This window comes from Myotis yumanensis, unplaced genomic scaffold (assembly GCF_028538775.1).
Source record: "Myotis yumanensis isolate MYYU_CA2020_CCGP unplaced genomic scaffold, mMyoYum1.0.hap1 SCAF_1, whole genome shotgun sequence".
NCBI lineage: Eukaryota > Metazoa > Chordata > Mammalia > Chiroptera > Vespertilionidae > Myotis > Myotis yumanensis.
In genome coordinates, this window is record NW_027223752.1 from 50,814,954 (window position 1) to 50,833,588 (window position 18,635).

The following is an 18,635-nucleotide window of genomic DNA, read 5'->3' on the forward strand; positions in this document are numbered from 1 at the left end:
TCTCTCTCATCGATATTTCTAACTCTCTATCCTTCTCCTTTCCTCTCTGTAAGAAGTCAATAAAATATATTTTTTAAAAAACAGAGAACAGAGGAGAAAGAGTAGATTTGGGAAGGATTTCTTTTGTGCATGTTGAGTTTATGCCTATGAGATTCAGATGGAGGTGCCTAGAGACAATTCCTATATGAACCTACAGTTCAGGAGAGAGGGCAGAGTTGGAAATACAACTTTTCATTATAAGCACATCACTGATTGTTAAAATGGTGAGAATGAAGGAGATTACTTAGGTCCAAAATTTTCGTGTGCAAAAATAAACCTGGAGAACTTGTATAAAGTTCTGTTTCCTGGGCCCCCACATACAGAGATTCTGATTCAGTAGGTCTGGATTCAGGCCCAGGAACTTACAGTTTTAATATTACCCACATGATTACAATCCAGGTGATCTACACTCTATAAGAAGCTCTAGCCTTAGCGCAAAGTATACAGATTAAGGGAAAAAAGAGAGCCAAGGACCAAACCCTTAGAAAGGGACAACTATTGGGGACAGTGGAAAGGGTGCTAGTAAAGGAAAATGAGAGGGAACAGGCAGATGAAAGGGAAAGTAGAAGTGATGTCGCAGAAGCCAAGAGAATAGAGAGACTCAAGAAGGAAGTACAGTGTCTCGTACACTTGTGCATGCTTGTCAGCTGAGCTCCACGAATGCCTTTTGCCATTGAAGCCTAGAGAAGATTTGGACTAAATATAGGCCCAGATGGTAGGCCAAGGTTCAGCAAGCTTTTTCAGAAAAAGAACAAGATAGTAAATATTTTAGGCTTTGTAGACCATGTGGCCTCTGTCATAACTACTGAGCTCTGCCATTGTAGCACAATATGTGCATAAATGATAGTGACTATATTCCAAAAAATGTTACTTATGGACACCAGAATTTGAATTTTATATAATTTTCATGTACATTTCATGAAATATTATTCTCTTGATTTCTTTGCCCAGCATTTAAAAACATAAAAACCATTCTTACCTCAAAAACAGACAACAGGCCATAGTTTGGCTACTGAGCTAGGATCCAGGGGCTGGGGTTTTATACTCACGCTGGGACAGGAGACATGACTTTGGTTCCAAACAAGACAAAGAATTGAGCTCTGTGAGTAAAGCTAAGAATGTGGAAGGTCTACCTTTCAGTGAGAGGATGGCAAGAAAAATTCTACACATTTTTTTTCTACCCACTTTTCTGGATATAAAGAAATTTAAAAGTCTTCTATGAGAAATTGAAGCCCAAGTCCTTCACCATGCAGACTGATGCTACCCATTCTGAAATGGGGATTTCTAAAACCAAACAATACAGAACTGGTTCTGAAGCAATGAAACCTTGATGCATCCTCCAGAAGGCCGTGCAGTGGCTCTGTAGGGACACCTCTACAGCCCAGGGCAAAAGGACTTCCACAGAAAAACCCCCGCTGACGATGAGATCATGATTTGAAAAACAGTTTCCAAATCATAAGAGGATTTTATCTCCTTTGAAGAAAGGCCAGCAGAGTGACTAGCCTCCTGAGAACTAAATCTGAAACAAACTGGAATGAGTGTTTTAAAGATTGAAGTTTTAGGAAGGACTAGAAACCATGAAGAAAGAAGAGGACACTATAAATCAGAGTCATTTGATCTTGACAGGACATGACTGGTGGCTTCATAAAAGCAGCTTCAGTAGATAGTTAGCCAGGACATAGGTTGAGGAATGAATTAGATATGAGGAAATGAAGATGACAAGTTTGGCACCAACAGTTGGAGGAGAACACAAGGGCAGAGGAAGTCCGTATGCGTGTGCGTGTGTAACGATTCCTCGCCTTCATCTAGCCTCTCTAGCATCCTTACATTCATTCTGCCTTTCATTCTCACTGCTCTTGCCTTGTTCTGGCTTTCTTTACCTTTCACTTAGGTCAGAGGTCAGCTAACTATGGCCTGCAGGTCAAACTAGCCCACTGTCTGTTTTATAAGTAAAGTTTTATTACAAATGGCACACTCATTCCTTTCGTATTGTCTATGGCTGCTCTCATGCTCCAGTGGCAGAGCAGAGTAGTTAGAACAGAGACCATAGCACCCACAAAGCCCTTTACAGACAAAGTTTGCTCACCCCTTGCTTAGACTATTGTGATAGTTTTCACCACAGACGCCTGTCCATAATCTAAGATAGTAGCATTCACATTTCTTTCTGACCTGGCTTCCAACCAGCAGTGCTTGGCTTGTTACTTGCATTCTTCATTCAGATTGGACTGCTGTTTACTCTGCCTTATATTCAAGTTATTATTTTCCTCCCTCTGGGTCTGTTCTTCTTTTCAATGAAGGTAATAGGAGCTTTTTTTTTTTAATTTAAAAGGTTTATTGAAAGTGTTGCCTTGTTATACCTGAAGCTTTCCCTTTGTTTGGTTTCTGGTTAACTTCAGTTAGAATAGCAGTGATTACTAGGTACAATACTGGTTCCATATACAAGTCCAAATATCATGCATACAAATATGTGTTGTTGTTTTTTTATTGTCTAAAGTTTTACATATGTCTCCTTTTTCCCCAATTGACCCCCCCCCCCCCCCCAACCATTCCCACCCCGGGCAAGCCCCCACCGTCCCAGTGTCTGTGTCCATTGGTTATGCTAATATGCATGCATATAAGTCCTTTGGTTGATCTCTAAACCCCCCCCCCCCCCACCGCCCCTGCCATTTGCTCTGGATCTATTCTTGTTCATCAAATTATGTTGATCATTATATCCCACATATGAGTGAGATCATGTGATATTTATCTTTCTCCGACTGGCTTATTTCGCTTAGAATAATGCTCTCTAGTTCCATCCATGCTGTTGCAAATGGTAAAAGTTCCTTCTTTTTTATAGCGGTGTAGTATTCCATTGTGTAGATGTACCACCATTTCTTAATCCACTCATCTGCTGATGGGCACTTAGGCTGTTTCCAAATCTTAGCTATTGTAAATTATGCTGCTATGAACATAGGGGTGCATATATCCTTTCTGATTGGTGTTTCTGGTTTCTTGGGATATATTCCTAGAAGTGGGATTACTGGGTCAAATGGGAGCTCCATTTTTAACTTTTTGAGGAAACTCCATACTAGCTTCCACAGTGGCTCCACCAGTCTGCATTCCCACCAGCAGTGCACGAGGGTTCCTTTTTCTCCACATCCTCCTCAGCACTTGTCGTTTGTTGATTTACTGATGATAGCCATTCTGACAGGTGTGAGATGGTACCTCGTTGTTGTTTTGATTTGCATCTCTTGGATGATTAGTGACTTTGAGCATGTTTTCATATGTCTCTCGGCCTTCTGTATGTCCTCTTTCGAAAAGTGTCTACTTAGGTCCTTTGCCCATTTTTTGATTGGATCGTTTATCTTCCTTTTGGTAAGTTGTATGAGTTCCCTGTAAATTTTGGAGATTAAAACCTTATCGGTGATAACATTGGCAAATATGTTCTCCCATGCAGTGGGCTTTCTTCTTGTTTTGTTGATGGTTTCTTTTGCTGTGCAGAAGCTTTTTATTTTGATGTAGACCAATTTGTTTATTTCCTCCTTAGTCTCCATTGCCCTAGGAGCTGTGTTGGTAAAGTTATTGCTACAACATATGTCTGCTATTTTGCTGCCTATGGAGTCTTGTAGGATTTTCATGGTTTCCCATCTTACATTTAAGACCTTTAGCCATTTTGAGTTTGTTTTTGTTTATGGTGTAAGTTGATGATCTAGTTTCATTTTTTTACATGTATCTGACCAAATTTCCCAGCACCATTTATTGAAGAGACTGTCTTGACTCCATTGTATGCTCTTACCTCCTTTGTCAAATATTAATTGAGCATAATGACTTGGGTTGAAAAATATGTGTTATTTTGCAATTACTTATTTTTAAAGAGTGTGACTCTGTTATCTTATTAAGGATACTACTATCTAGTTCCTTCTTGAAAAAAATCAGAATTCTTGGTAAAACAACTTAAATTATTTTTCTTTCATATGTCTGTTTAATACACACACACACAGACACACATATTTCAGAGAGGAAGGGAGAGGGAGAGAGAGAAAAAAATCAATGATGAGAGAATATTTGATTGGCTGCCTCCTGTACGCCCCCTACTGGGGATCGAGCCTACAATCCTGGTATGTTCCCTGACCGAGAATTAAACTATGACCTCCAGTTCATAGGCCAATGCTCAACCACTGAGCCACACCAGCTGGGCTCATATGTCTGTTTTTATGTAGATATTCTTTACAGCTTATCTGCAAAGAAGATAGATTTGCCCTGACCAGTTTGGTTCAGTGGCTAGAGCGTCGGCCTGTGGACTGAAGAGTCCCACCAGGTTCGATTCCGGTCAAGGGCATGTACCTTGGTTGCGGGCACATCCCCAGCAGGGGATGTGCAGGAGGCAGCTGATCGATGTTTCTCTCTCATGGATGTTTCTAACTCTCTATCCCTCACCCTTCTTCTCTGTAAAAAATCAATAAAATATATTTTTAAAATTTCAAAAAAAAGAAGATAGATTTTATTTTATTTTTTTGATTAATACTTACCTGAGGATATTTTTTCCATTGCTTTTCAGAGTGGAAGGGAGGAAGGGAGAAACATCGATGTGAGAGAGACACATCAACTGGTTGCCACCGCACCCACCACCCACATGCACTCTGACCGGGTTGGGGATCAAACCTGCAACCCAGGTACGAGCCCTTGACCAGGAATTGAATCCATGACCCTTAAGTGCTTGGGCCATCGTTCCAACCACTGAGCAACACTGGCCAGGGCAGAAGATGAATTTTGCAAAGCAATGGAAAGATATGGTATCTTAGGAATTCGTACTTCTCTCTCTAAAGTCATTTTATCTTAAATGCCTAATTTAAAAATTAGATTTCTCATTTGCTTTAGCAAGTGCTTTTTAAAAAATATTTGAGTCTTTTTTTCTTCAGTGCACTCTGTTAAAAAATTCTGCTTCCAGTGTTTTAAATACATTATATCAGTTCATTTGGGTAAGAAAAACTAATTTCTTCAGCATACACATTAGTATTTGTCTGGAGTTGAAAATATTTCAATGAAATGTCTATTTTGACTTTGGGCAACACCCATACCTTTAGTATATCATGTGACAATTCTATAATAGGTATGTCAGGTTCTCTCCAATAGACTTGAGAAACATGATTATCATCTTAGAGCAGCTTTTGGAGTATCTTACCTTCAGAAATTCTCTCTCCCTCCCTTCCTCTCTTCTTTTTTCTCTTTCTCTCTCTATATACATATACATACATACATACTGTTAGGTTATTATAATTTGAGTATAGCTAACATTTTTATTGAACTTAACTTTGTCCTCGGCACTGTGCTAGGCACAATGAAATGTATAATCTCATTTTATTCTCATAATAGTCTTATGAGGTTGGAATTGTCATTATGGTAACAAGTAATAATTGATAATAAAACCTGCCTTAGAGGTTTGTTGAGAGAATTTATTGAGGGGAATAAGTATAAAGTTTCTGCCACAGTAGACACATCATAATGGGCAAAGGATTTAAGCTCCCTGCCTGGTTGGGAAAATGATTCCTGTTCTGTCTACCCCAGAAGGTGGTAACAATAACGACAAGCCAATAGATGTAAGTATGCCCTGTAAGTTTGTGGCAGTTTCATTGGCTTAGGAAGCAGGTAGAAAAACAAGAACCCTCGTTTATTCACATAGCTATAAAACCAATATGGCTTTAATCCTTTAGAAGCAATAAACCAATAAATCATAATAAGGTGGGGTATGTTTCACCAAAAAGTACTTCTTCCCTTGTCCCTTTTCTTAATTTGGCTATATATAATTTTCCTTTTTAATTTTCCCAATGTCTATACCTATGCTCTCTAATCCAGTAGCCACTAGCCACATGAAGCTATTTAATTAAACAAAATTTAAAATTCAGTACCTCAGTCACACTAGCTACAAAAAATTGTCTGTGGCCACATGGGCTAGTGGCTGTCATTCTGTCATCGCAGAAAGTTCTGTTGGAGAATGCTAGACTAAGCTATACAGAGTTTTAGTTTGTTTATTTTTTAAAATAGTACAGTAGTATTATTGTATGTATTTGTTTTATCTTCTCTGACTTTAATTCATAAAGCAAATAATAAGTAAAGCTTGTTTCTAAAAAACATAAAGCTGTTTTTCACTTACATGGGCCTTAGTTGATTGTTTGGTCTCTTACATCAGTGGCGTTTTATTGAGAACAAGATCCCCAACCTGACTGAAATTAATAGATTTTCTTAATTAGGGAAGTAACAGGATATAGAAGATTGAATGATTTCAGAGTGCTTCTAGCCTAATTGGAAATGTAATTGATTGTGTTTTGCCAGATGTCATTTCAAGAATGTCTTTTTCTTTTAAGATGCGAAAGAAAACCCTTACGGTGAGGATGACAATAAGAGCCCATTTCCGCTGCAGCCCAAAAACAAACGCAGTTATGCCCAGAATGTGACTGTCTGGATCAAACCCAGTGGCCTGCAGGTAATATTACCGTTCACGTTGCTTTCCACTGGGGACAGGAGGAGGGATTCTGGCAGGCAGGCAGACATTTGATCTGATTTTCCTTCCCTTTGATACTTACTAATTCATTTACTTCTAATGTGTGTCATTATTTCCAAAAAGGATTTGAGGTGGCCTACGGTAAAAACTGTATACAGCAAAATCATTTTTTACAAAATTTAGAGCAATACAAAACCTAGAGGAAGAGGGGAAACAATTGTTCCGGGAACCCAAGGCAAAATAATTGTATTGAACAATTTGGCTCTGAGCTACCAAGGTCAAAAAAGAAACAGGTAGGGTTTTATGTTATAGAGGGTTATATGTCTGATTAAAGGAAGTATGTCAGTTTTTCTAGAGACACACATTTCCTTGGCATTGAATTTTAATGTGAAATTTTGGACATGCTGAGACATTGAATAATATAATGGGTGTTATCTTTAACAACAATTTCGAGACCGATGTAAAAATCTTCATGTGGTTATTTCTTCCATTTCCATAGTAGAGCCCAAACCATAGCATTACACTGTAATTCCACAAAAACACTTTCATGGGAAGCTGCAAGTAGATTATTACCAAGGTATGCTACTTTCAGGCAAGGTACTGAGTGACATTTCTTCTTCCAAAAAGTCCTTTATATCTATTTTTTAAAATCACTTTTGAACCTTTGTTCTCATTTAAGTGCCTTTTCTTCCTTTGTTCCTCCAATGAATCCAACTTAAGCCAGAAGAGAAGAGGTAATCAGGCCACGTGACAACAGAAGTGGCTTCTGTTGATGGTATAGTCCCCCTTTTCATGGAGACTGGACACATCCTGCCATGGCTAAGGGAAGAGAGGTCTCTTCACTTTGTGGAGAAATCAGGTTCTCCCTCTTTCCTATCACCCCTGACCTGAGCACTTCCCTATTGGAAGGATAGCTGATTTTTACCCCCTAATTTTTCTAAAATTATTTTAAAAATTTTATTTTAGGCTAGGTGTATTTTTTTTATTGTGATAAAATACACATAACATTTACCATTTCAACCATTTTTAAATATGCCATTCAGTGGCATTTTGTATAATCACAATGTTATTCAACCACTACTACTATCTAGTTCCAGAATATTTTATCACCCCAAAAGGAAACCCTGTACCCATTAAGCAAGTCACTCTATTTTCCCATCTTCCCCCAGCCCTTGGCAACCACTAATCTGCTTTCTGTCTCTTTGGATTTGCCTATTCTGGATATTTGTATAAATGGAGTCATATAACATGTGGCCTTTTTGATTTGGTTTCCTTCCATTAAGCACAGTGTCAGTGTTCATTCATGTTGTAGCATACATCAGTGCTTTTCCTTTTGGTGGCTGAATAATATTCCATTGTATAACCATGCCACATTTTGTTTATCCATTCATTCAGTTGATGGCATTTGGATCGTTTCTACCTTTTTGCTATTCAGAATAATGCTGCTATGAAAATTCATCAAATTAATTTTTTTCTTAAGGTGCTGTACTGTTGTAACTAAGAAATCATAGCCAAACCCAAGGTCATGAAGATTTGCCCTTGTTTTCTTTTAAGAATCTGAAGTGTAAGAGTTTTAGCTCTTGCATTTAGGTCTCTGATACATTTTTATTTACTTTTTTGGTGTGAAGTAAGGGTCCAACTTCATTCTTTTCTATGTGTCTATCTAGTTGTTCTAGCACCATTTGTAGAAGAAACTATTCTTACCCCATTGAATGGTCTTGGCAACCTTGTCAGAAAAGCAGCTGGCCATATATATAATTACTTGGTTGTTTTTGTGAGACAAGTTAATTTCTGTCACCAAGGGATTTATTATCAAGCCCTTTGAAGGAGGGAGGTGCTGTACTAATATTGAACAGAACAGTGACATTAGTGACATTAATTCAGAAGGGATCCTCATTTTGACACTGCAGCTCTATTCGTATTTTCATTTCTTTAAACATTTAGAGCCAACCTTTTGTATTCTTTCCCCTTTACCATAGAAATCTAATGTTGAATTTGTTTTATCCTTGATAGACAGATGTACAGAAGATTTTAAGAAATGCAAGGAAATTACCTGAAAAAACACAGACATTCTATAAGGTGAGACTATCAGAATTACAGTGGAAGAGGGTGAGCCCTGGGATGAGTGCCAAAAATAAATGGTTCACCGTAGTCAGTGTAGGGTCATAGAGTGAGCATGGACAGGTGTTAGAAATAGATGGCTTGTGCTTCAGTTTTTTTCATCAGTAAAGTCACTAGAAGTGATAGGTCCATTTTGCCCTAAAATCCAAGAATTAGAAGTGCTTAAATGGCCTGGTTCTGTGCAAAGGGCTTCTCTGTGTTGGTGCTGCTATGACTGGCTAAAGGAAGGAGCGGAAAGGACCTTAACCCTAATAGCCCTTAACCTTTTCACCATTCCCATGTGAGTATCCAGCCTAACCCCAGGCTACCATTGTATGTGACTTCCTGGGATGGTGATGGCCCAGGACATTCTTACTGTACCAGAAAAGCTGCTCCCGGGAATGACTTCTAAAATTGCACATTTATGAATTGCAAAAGAATGGCCCTCAGGAATCATACCTAGCTAATTCAGAACCATTGGTGGAAGGAATAAAGTTACCAGGGGTGAGGTGGAGTGTGGGGCCTTTAAGCTCACTCATTTCTCCCCTGTCTTTCTGGTGTTTGGCTGAAATCAAATTAAGTAGCAGTGTGAGGTATGCTGTTGTCAGTTGTATCCTAGTTTGCTAAGCTTAAAATGTGGACACACAGACAGCCCTAGGCTAGCATTTCTTCCAGAGAACATACATGCTACTTTGTCTGGATGTTATTTCATTACCTTTATGTCACTATTGTCTTCAATCCTAATTATGTAGTGAGCTGGTGAAATCAAGGAAGAGCAACCTTAATCAGAGTTCAACACCAGCAAGCTGGCCAGCCTGCCATGCCCACTAACTGAAAGCCAGCTCGCACAGGCCCTTGGTGACCATTCTGGCTGTGGTCCTTCTCCCTGCAGAGCTTTCTACACACAATCATCAGCTTCTATTCAAGATGACACACTTGTACTTTGGCCTTTTCAACTTTTCACTTATTTATCAGATGATAGAGAAGTGGTCAGAAAGCCCATTTTTCTTTTCTGGATTTATATAATCCCACATATCACAGCTGGAAAGGGCCTCTACCAGGCCACTGAGACCCAGAGCGGCTATACACATTGCCCAGATCACGCTGCTAAGTGTGCTAAGTGGTTGATGGGGCACTTCCTATTTCTCTGCTTCCATTCACTACCCCACTTTTTGTTTGTTTGTTTTTTTAGAGAGAGAAAGAAACATTGATGTGAGAAAGAAATATCTATCGGCTACCTCCTGCACACTCCCCACCTCGGATTGAGGCCCAAACCTGGGCATGTGCCCTGACCAGGCATCAAACTGGCAACCTTTTGGTGCATAGGTCAATGCCCACCCAACTGAACCACACCAGCCCAGATCCACCTTTCTTTTTGTGGTTGTCTTTTGATCAGGCTTCTGACTCCTCCAGAGCCTCCTCCAATGTGTTCAGCAGGAGAGGCTAAGAGCCCTCTGAGGTTTGGGACAAGCCTTTTCCATACCTGAGTAACAGGAAAAGTAAAACCTCCTTAGAGTTATGAGAAAATGAAATGATGTATGTGAAGTGCCTCACAACATTTGCATGAGTGCTCATTAACTGTGGTGGTGATGACCTGTTTCAGTCAGTGTCTTTCTTACCGAGCTTTCTCATCACCTATAGAGGAACTGCTTCTCAGTAATGTCATCACTCTCATTACAGGGTCCCTAGGCGATCAGGGCCGATCGGGGCCTTCCAGCTGCCGGCCAGGGCCTTCCTTCGTTCCACGCCGCCCCCTGGTGGTCAGCGCTTGTCATAGCGAGTAATCGAACTCCTGGTCTCCCGGTCGAACTCCTGAGGGGACACTTTGCATATTAGCCTTTTATATAGAGAGATGCTCACTTAAGTTTGGGGGTCAATGAGAACTTATTCTAAGCTGAGCACTTAGAAAGTATGTACTCATTCCAGACAGAGAAATGGCTGCCTGGCTCGGTCAGGAAGTCAACAGGATGGAAGAAGATGAAGTGGGAGTAGAAATCAGTCAGGAAGTGGGGCCAGGCCAGTGTGGCTCAGTGGTTGAGCATCCACCTGAACCAGGAGGTCATGGTTTGATTCCCAGTCATGGCACATACTCGGGTTGTGAGTTCAACCCCCAATAAGGAGGGTGCAGTAGGCAGCTGACCAATGATTCTCGCTCATCGTTGATGTTTCTCTCTCTCTCTCTCTCTCTCTCTCTCTCTCTCTCTCTCTCTCTTCCCCTTCCTCTCTGAAATCAATAAAAATATATTTTTTTAAAAGTGGAGACCACAAATGAAGCTTTGAGAATTTGAGAGTCTACCAGTGTACATAATTTCTGCCTAATGATGTACGTTATTCAGCAAAAATTAGGTCATCATAGTTGAGGTATATGTGTGCTATTTGCAGATAAGAAAAGGTGGTTATAGTTTCTTAAAAAGTATTTCGCAGGAATGGTTTTAAACAAATCTACTTATCCAGTTATACCTTTGAATAAAAACCTGCTTTTAGCCAGAAAGTTCGGCTCAGTGGTTAGAGCATCGGTTCTCAGACTGAAGGACATTGGGTTTAATTCCCGGTCAAGGGCATGTATCTCAGTTGCGGATTAGATACCCACACCCCAGTCAGGGCATATGTGGGAGGCAACCAGTTGATGTGTCCCTCTCACATGGGTGTTTCTCTCTAACCGCGCCCCCCCCCCCCCCCCCCAATCTCTTTCACTCTCTCTAAGAATCAATGGGAAAAGTATCCTTGGGAGAGAATTTTAAAAAAAAAAAAAGGTTTTTGGTGTTTTTTTTTAATATGTGATAAGGAAATTGCATTTTAGGAACATTCATGTTTTTTTTATCTTATTTCAGGAACTGAACCGTTTACGAAAGGCTGCCCTGGCCTTTGGTTTCCTGGACCTGCTCAAAGGGGTGGCTGACATGCTGGAAAGGGAGTGCACGCTGCTGCCGGACACAGCCCACCCCGATGCAGCGTTCCAGCTGACCCACGCTGCCCAGCAGCTCAAGCTGGCCAGTACTGGCACCTCCGAGTACGCTGGCTACGACCACAACATCACACCTTTGCAGACAGACTTCTCCGGGAGCAGCACTGAAAGAATGTAAAGCTGACTTTGGGAGCCTTCCTTCCTTCTCATTTTAAGTCCAAATGATTTCGGGTAAAAACTTCTCCAGGGTGTTCACCTCTGCAGCCACCACCTGAAGACCTCCCTGAGGCTGCCTCAGAAGCACCCCTTGCTGGTTTGAGTGACTGCAACAGTCCGAGAAGGGCTTTGACCTTCGCTTTCTAAGCTCTTTCAGCCCAGAAGACACCTATGGCTCCCGTGATGGGTCCATCTTCTGAGAAGCTTGATGGTGTGGTGGGTACAGAGCTCTCTCCCTTCCTCAGGAAACCTAACCCACAGGGGTCCTCTGGCTTTCTGAAAGGCATCTTCTCTCCTCTCAATCATAAGGACATTTTCAAGATTCTGCCCTTGGAATGAGCAACCCAGACTGGGACTAGCTAAGGACAAGCCCTACACCACTAAGTTTCGGAACTTTTCTTAGAACGTGGGCAAAACTTAGTGGTAACACTTAGGTGCTTTTGGTATGTCTTGAGATACAGACTTTTAAACAGCAGCCATAAATGTAAAAAATTATTCCCATTTCTTCAAGCTTTGTTTTTTAATGAAAAAGTATTTGATTTTCTATAAAATGGTTTCACTGGTAAATTAATGAGTCTTTATCTTTTGGTCTGTCCTGTCTGGATATAATTTCAGCTTTCTGTGCGGCAGATTCATAAATCATGAGTGTTCCTTGGGTTCCATACTGACTTCCTTGTTTCTGACACCTGTTAGGCCTCATTGCCTACGCCAAGTTCCATTCAGGTAGATTCTGACAGGTACTGCAGTCAGCTCCCCTTCCAATTCATCAGCTAGCTTCATGACATTGGGCAAGTCCTGTAGCTTCTCTAGGTTTTATTTATATTATCAGTGCTTTTCAAATTGCTCTGTGGACCGCTGGCCTAAAGTATTACTCCCTCAGGCTTCAACCTGAGCATCTACTTTGGGTTTAACATGCTGAACTGCTATATAATATTTTGTCTGGAAAAAGGACTTCATCACTAACAATTTGAAGACCATTAGAGTAAATAAATGATCTTTAAACACAAGTTAGGATTTTGACTGTAAATGTTTAATAGAAATACACAATCTTTTGCTTTCTCAGACAGCAACAAAAAGGCTTGTAAGAATGTAAGATTCTGCCACAGATGCAGCATAATCTGCTGCAAAGCTAATCTGCAATAATTACACACAGAAATTCAGGTGAAAGAATATCAGAAGTTAATACAAACAAGTATTGACAGAAGTTACAGACATGCAAAATATCCTTCAGTGCAATGAACTTGTAAAAAAAATCAGCCAGCCTATGCTAATCATAGGTTTTTAGGTCAAACCAAGTTTCAATCTTGGGCTCAGAGAAACAGCATAGCTCATTTAGTCCCTTTTCCCCCAGGAACAATGGGAATGGCACAATTGAGCAATCGTGCCTTAAATTCTTTCATACAAGCATTACTTCTAACACATTTTCCTTGGAATGTGGAAGAAACTGATGTTTCTGACAATGGCCAAACTTCATAATGCCTAAATTTTTTTCAGTTCCTCTGTTGGTGGGTTTCCTGCAGGAGTCTGTGTTAATGGACCAGCTGGTGATTCTCTAGCCAATTTTCTCTGTTCACTGTCCTACTTCAGAGGTGAAACAACAGCAGAATAAAAGGTGTTTTGAGGTCTACTAAAAAACAAACAATCCCACCACTTACTCTGACAGGTACACAAATGGACTTACCCAGGTCAGGGAAAAGAAGCTGGAGTTTTTTATGTTTGTGCACAGCCTAAGGCAGTTTTGCAGGTGTGTTTAGACTGGCCTACTCTAGTGTTCCCGGTTTGCTACAGGCTGCATTGCAGGCAGCTGTCTTGTGGCCAGTTTGACCTTTATGACCTCTGTAACCATTTGGGGTTGGAACTCTTACAATCTCATTATTTTCTAACTCATGTTTCATCTTTCTTTAAAGTTGAAAAGAGTTCTGATTTATCTTGGAATGAAGTAAGTGATCATGGGTTCCAAGGTTCTGACTGGTTTCTCTCAAATCATTCTGTGTCCACACAGGTAAGCACTGTATAGTAACAGATATCGTTAGAGAGGCCAAGAAATTCAGAGGTAATATTTCTCGAGGCCCACCTGGACTCAAATGTTTTATCAGTGACTGAGTCAAACAGATTTTCAAAAAATCAACGCCACTCCACTTATTAAGTAACCCTTTGGGTACAGAATATATTAGGTCCTGCCTAGGTCACTTTCACAGGCTCCTATAGAGCAAACAGTCTTGTTTTCCTTCCACAATCAATAGCTGAAAAGAACAAATTCCAGCTGTAAGAATGGCCAGTACCTAGTAGGTCCAGGGCACTGATGAAATCTCTGGCTTGTGTGAAACTGACTGGACACGGAGTGGGTGGGGACAGGGCTGTCTGATGTCACTAACAGATTACAAAAGAACCAACCTGTCATCAGATATCATGCAAGTACTACACTAAGATAATACAATAAATTCAGGATGTAACTGGGGAAAGGGGAAGATAGCCTTACTGAGAATTTAGTCATTTAACGTTAAAAAAAACTTTTACATCAGTACAAGAAGGTAAAACTGTAAGAATTATAGATTAGGCTCAAAAGTCTACATGGCAAGAAGTCATCTAAATCTCTTTTCAGTGGATTTTCTTCTTTTTTTGTCCATAGTGCCGCCTGCGCTGTTTATAAAGGTGACGGAAATTTATGTATAACCCTGAAAAAGAAAAGAGGCCAATTAGACATGAGAATCTTTGTCCTGTTTATAACCAGAAGCTCTTGGGCAGGGACAGTCTAGTTGGCGGTTTTTCATACCCCTCTGTGCTTACTGCAGCTGCTCAGGAAGTACGATTCAGTAACAAGTTAGTAACAATGCACTAGAGACCACTCAAATTTCTCCCAGTGGGTTTACAATTTCACTTTCTCCCATATTTTATTATAAAAATTTTCAAACATACAAAAAAGATTAAGTCATTGTACAGTAAATACCATCTAGATTAAACCTTAACTCTATTACATTTTTTATCACATATCCATTCCCATCTAATTTTTTATTTTCAGTAAAAGTTACAGACATCAATATCCCTAAACATTTCCTTAGAGTTCACAATATTTTTCTCCCAATTTCTTTTTTTTTTTTTTTTAAATATGTTTTATTGATTTTCTACAGAGAGGAAAGGAGAGAGATAGAGAGTTAGAAACATCGATGAGAGAGAAACATCGACCAGCTGCCTCCTGCACATCTCCCACTGGGGATGTGCTCGCAACCCAGGTACATGCCCTTGACCAGAATCGAACCTGGGACCTTTCAGTCCGCAGGCCGACGCTCTATCCACTGAGCCAAACCGGTTTCGGCTCCCAATTTCTTTTTAAGTAAGACTTACATAAAATACACAAATCTGAAGTATAGAAACAACCCAATTTTTAATTCAAGGCTATGCAATAAACTGTATTAAGCAATAGTTTAAAAGGTGTGTGTCGGGGGGGGAGTAATAGGGGGTAAGGACACATATGTAATACCTTAATAAAGAAATTAAAAATAAAATAAAAGGTGGGGGATACTTTTCTAGGAAGCACAATCTTCTCATTTAGAAAATACAGGATTTCAGCCCAGCCAGCATGGCTCAGTGGTTGAGCATCAACCTATGAACCAGAAGATCACCGTTCAATTCCCAGTCAGGGCACATGCCCAGGTTGTGGGCTCAATCCCTAGTATGGAGCGTGTAGGAGGCAGCCAATCAATGATTCTCTCTCATTTTTACTGTTTCTATTTCTCTCTCCCTTTCCCTGCCTCTCTGAAATCAATTAAAAAAAATATTTTTTTAAAAAACAACACAGGATTTCAGTCAGAAAGAACAAATTTCAGTTCTACTTCATCACTGTGGCTTAGCCTCACTTAGTTTCCTCATTGTGCAGCAATGTAACTGGTTGTTATTACTGCTTCTAAATTGTTGATTTAGGATTTATTTCATTATGAAGAATAAGAACAACTGCATATTCATTGTAGGCAAACTAGATGAGTATAAAACCTTAAAAATTAGAGTGTACAACATAAGCAACATGAAAAAAGCCACTAAGGTTAGTGCACATTAAAATACTTCTACCTTTCTAACTTCTTTAGTAAAATATTTTAAGGTCTTTCCAATATTTATCCCTCTTTAACCCTTTCAGTATGCCCACCTCGTGGAGCCTAATTACAGTAATAGTTTATCCAGTAACAGAGGTGAAGAGCTCTTAATGAGTGCATTTTCCAAACTGAAGCTTATTCCCTTCAACTGCCCAACTATTTTAACACTTTTGGTTAGAAATCTTTCTGAAATGTATTAAACCTTTTCTGAAATATAAGAAATGGAATAAAATTTAATCTTTAGCAAATTACCTACCCATAAGTTGTACTATTAACTGTGCTTCTGCCATGTACGCTATCCCGAAGTGTAGGTCTCTTCTCCCTGATACTAAATGACCAAGACCGCTGGACTTTCCGGCTTCTTGGGTTTACTTTTTGTGGTCTTCCTCTCAGTGTCTGTGGTAGCCACCCTCCAAGATGGTCCCAGTGATCCCTACACCTCTTGGTATTTCATACCCTTGTGTAGTCCCCTCCCACACTTTACTAGGTAGGTCTAATGTAACCAACAGAATATGGAAAAAGTGACGGTATGTCACTTCTGCAATTAGGTTATAAAAGTGTTATGATAGAGGTGCTATTATCACTGCAATGGCAATCATATTACAATGTATAGATGTATCAAATCAATATGTTGTACACTTTAAATTTATACAATATGTCAAGCATATTACACTCAAAAATTAAATAAGTAGATGAATTTTTTAAAAGGCACTGTGGCTTCTATCTCTCAGATCACTTGCTCTGGGGGAAGCCATGTCATGAGCAGCCACAGGGAGAAGTACTGCAGCTAGAAACAAGCTTTCTGTCCACAACTACATCAGTGAGCTTGGAACAGATCCTCCAGCCCCAGTCAAGCCTGCAGAAACTACCACCAGCGGAGCTGACCACTTGACTGAAACCCCATGAGGGACCCTGAGCCGGGCCACCCAACTGGGCTGCTTCCTGACCCTCAGAAACCATGTGAGAGAATAAATGTTTGTCATCTCAGACTGCTGAATTCTGGGGTAATTTGTTAGACAACAATAGACACCTAATATACTATCTTGCTGTCACATGCCCTGTTACTAGGACACCAGAGAGCCGTACTTATTTAGGCCACCTCAAGACTTTTGTGAACTAAAGCAGAGATAAATACACAAATTATGTTAAAATGTATTAGAACTTTATCTAAAGTAAATAGTCCTTCTAGTTAGAAAGGCTTATAAATCATATTTGCAATAATTTAGGTTTACATATTTTCCCTTCTTTTAGTTTTTATGAATTAAGGCAAAAATTTATATTTTATATAAAAGTAAATTCATAAATAAGCAAGCAGGTTTTACATGAGGAGCAGGGAAGCCTCCTACTGTTAGGTAGAAAGCTTTATGACATCTCTTGGCTGTTCTTCCTTCTTGCTACCAGTTGTATTACCACTCCTGTAAACTCTGGATAAGGAATGTGCTACTGAAATTAGTAAAAGTAAAATGAGCTTCTTATTCTATTTTAAAAGAGCTTCTTACATTGTTTTAAACATAAAATATATTATGGTGAGTTCCCAATGACCAAGAAAGATAATCACTGGGGATGTGGGAAGAAATACTTCCCATACAGAGCATATTCTCCAAGTGGTCTGTTCTGCAAAGCAATCTTTCTCTAACTCTATACTACTCTTTTGGAAATAAGATTCCTAAAGACTTTTAAAAGTTTGAATCATTTAGCTCTACACTCTAATGAAGTGAGAGGAAAAAGTCTATTACAGAACCAATACTTACCTAAAAATAGCATTATAAGATAAACCTGAAGAAAAAAGGAAAATCTAACATGGATTTCCATGGGATAAGGCAATGTGAAGCTGAATCTCCCTGTTTCATTGAACACGGGGATGGACTGGATCACTGAGACAGCTGAAAGCAGAAACAAGAACTCGTTAGAAGCAAATAAAGCAGTCACATCGAGTGACAGCATTCTAATCCTCCAGGTTTCAGTTACGGGTTTGTTAAAATGCTCCCTCCTCCCTTCGCACAGAGGGCTTATGCCTCTTTTTTTTCCCCTCGTTTTCCTAAGAGATGAGCCTCCAAGAAGACAACTGAAGGTGAATGAGGAACAACCATTTGATAACACTGGGCTTCAGTTTCCCATTCTATAAATGGAGAGAAAAATCCCTACCACTAATTGTTGGTAAGAATAAAATTAAGTCAAAAATATGAACCTGCTCTACTCAGTGTGGCGCAGTGGTTGAGCACTGACCTATGAACCAGGATGTCACAGTTTGATGCCTGATCAGGGCACATGCCCAGGTTTCAGGCTCGATCCCCAGTAGGAGGGTGTAGGAGGCAGCTGATCAATGATTCTCTCTCAACATTGGTGTTTCTATCTCTCCCTCAACCTTCTTCTCTAAAATCATTTTTAAAAAAAAGTAAAATAAAAATATGAACCTGCTTTGGAAAATTAAAACTACCATATAAATAGGATGCATGACCACCAGCTTCCAAATGTGCCACATTCCTGGAACAGGAGTATTATGGAAGGAAGCCACTAGGAAGATACTCTTGAAAAGTCCAACATCCATATATTGACTAAGGCAGGCAGAGGGAGGAAGAAAGATCTGGCCTATTGGCTTAGCTATCCCTTGGAGCTAAGCTATAAAACACAGAGTTCCTGAAAGTACCTTCTGCCAAACATCCCAGAGGATATAACGGAATCCACACAGTGTAACGAAGCCATGTGAGCACTTTCCAATCCATGTCAATGCAGCAAAGCATGTAGTAGGGGTACCTATGGAAAATAAGGAATTCAGATACTGAAAGCCACTTCAGGTTCTGAATGTAACCCT

At 39.9% G+C, this 18,635-nt stretch overlaps 2 protein-coding genes across 3 annotated transcripts in view; one reads left to right on the forward strand and one right to left on the reverse strand.

Moving 5' to 3' along the window:
• The window catches only part of INTS14 (integrator complex subunit 14), a 34,060-nt gene extending 21,755 nt beyond the window's left edge, over positions 1–12,305 (forward strand). For both annotated transcript variants that reach the window (XM_070420675.1, XM_070420684.1), the window contains exons 11-13: positions 6,381–6,499; positions 8,531–8,596; positions 11,449–12,305. In XM_070420675.1, the coding sequence (XP_070276776.1) occupies positions 6,381–6,499; positions 8,531–8,596; positions 11,449–11,700 (437 nt within the window). In that variant the 3' untranslated portion in view covers positions 11,701–12,305. The remainder of the gene's footprint in view (positions 1–6,380; positions 6,500–8,530; positions 8,597–11,448) is intronic.
• A 450-nt stretch (positions 12,306–12,755) lies between these two features.
• Positions 12,756–18,635, reverse strand: part of HACD3 (3-hydroxyacyl-CoA dehydratase 3) — a 28,765-nt gene continuing 22,885 nt past the window's right edge. Inside the window, exons 9-11 of the mRNA XM_070420696.1 lie at positions 18,471–18,577; positions 17,575–17,706; positions 12,756–14,413 (exon numbers count right to left, since the gene is read on the reverse strand). Coding sequence (XP_070276797.1) covers positions 14,337–14,413; positions 17,575–17,706; positions 18,471–18,577 — 316 coding nt within the window. The 3' untranslated portion in view covers positions 12,756–14,336. The remainder of the gene's footprint in view (positions 14,414–17,574; positions 17,707–18,470; positions 18,578–18,635) is intronic.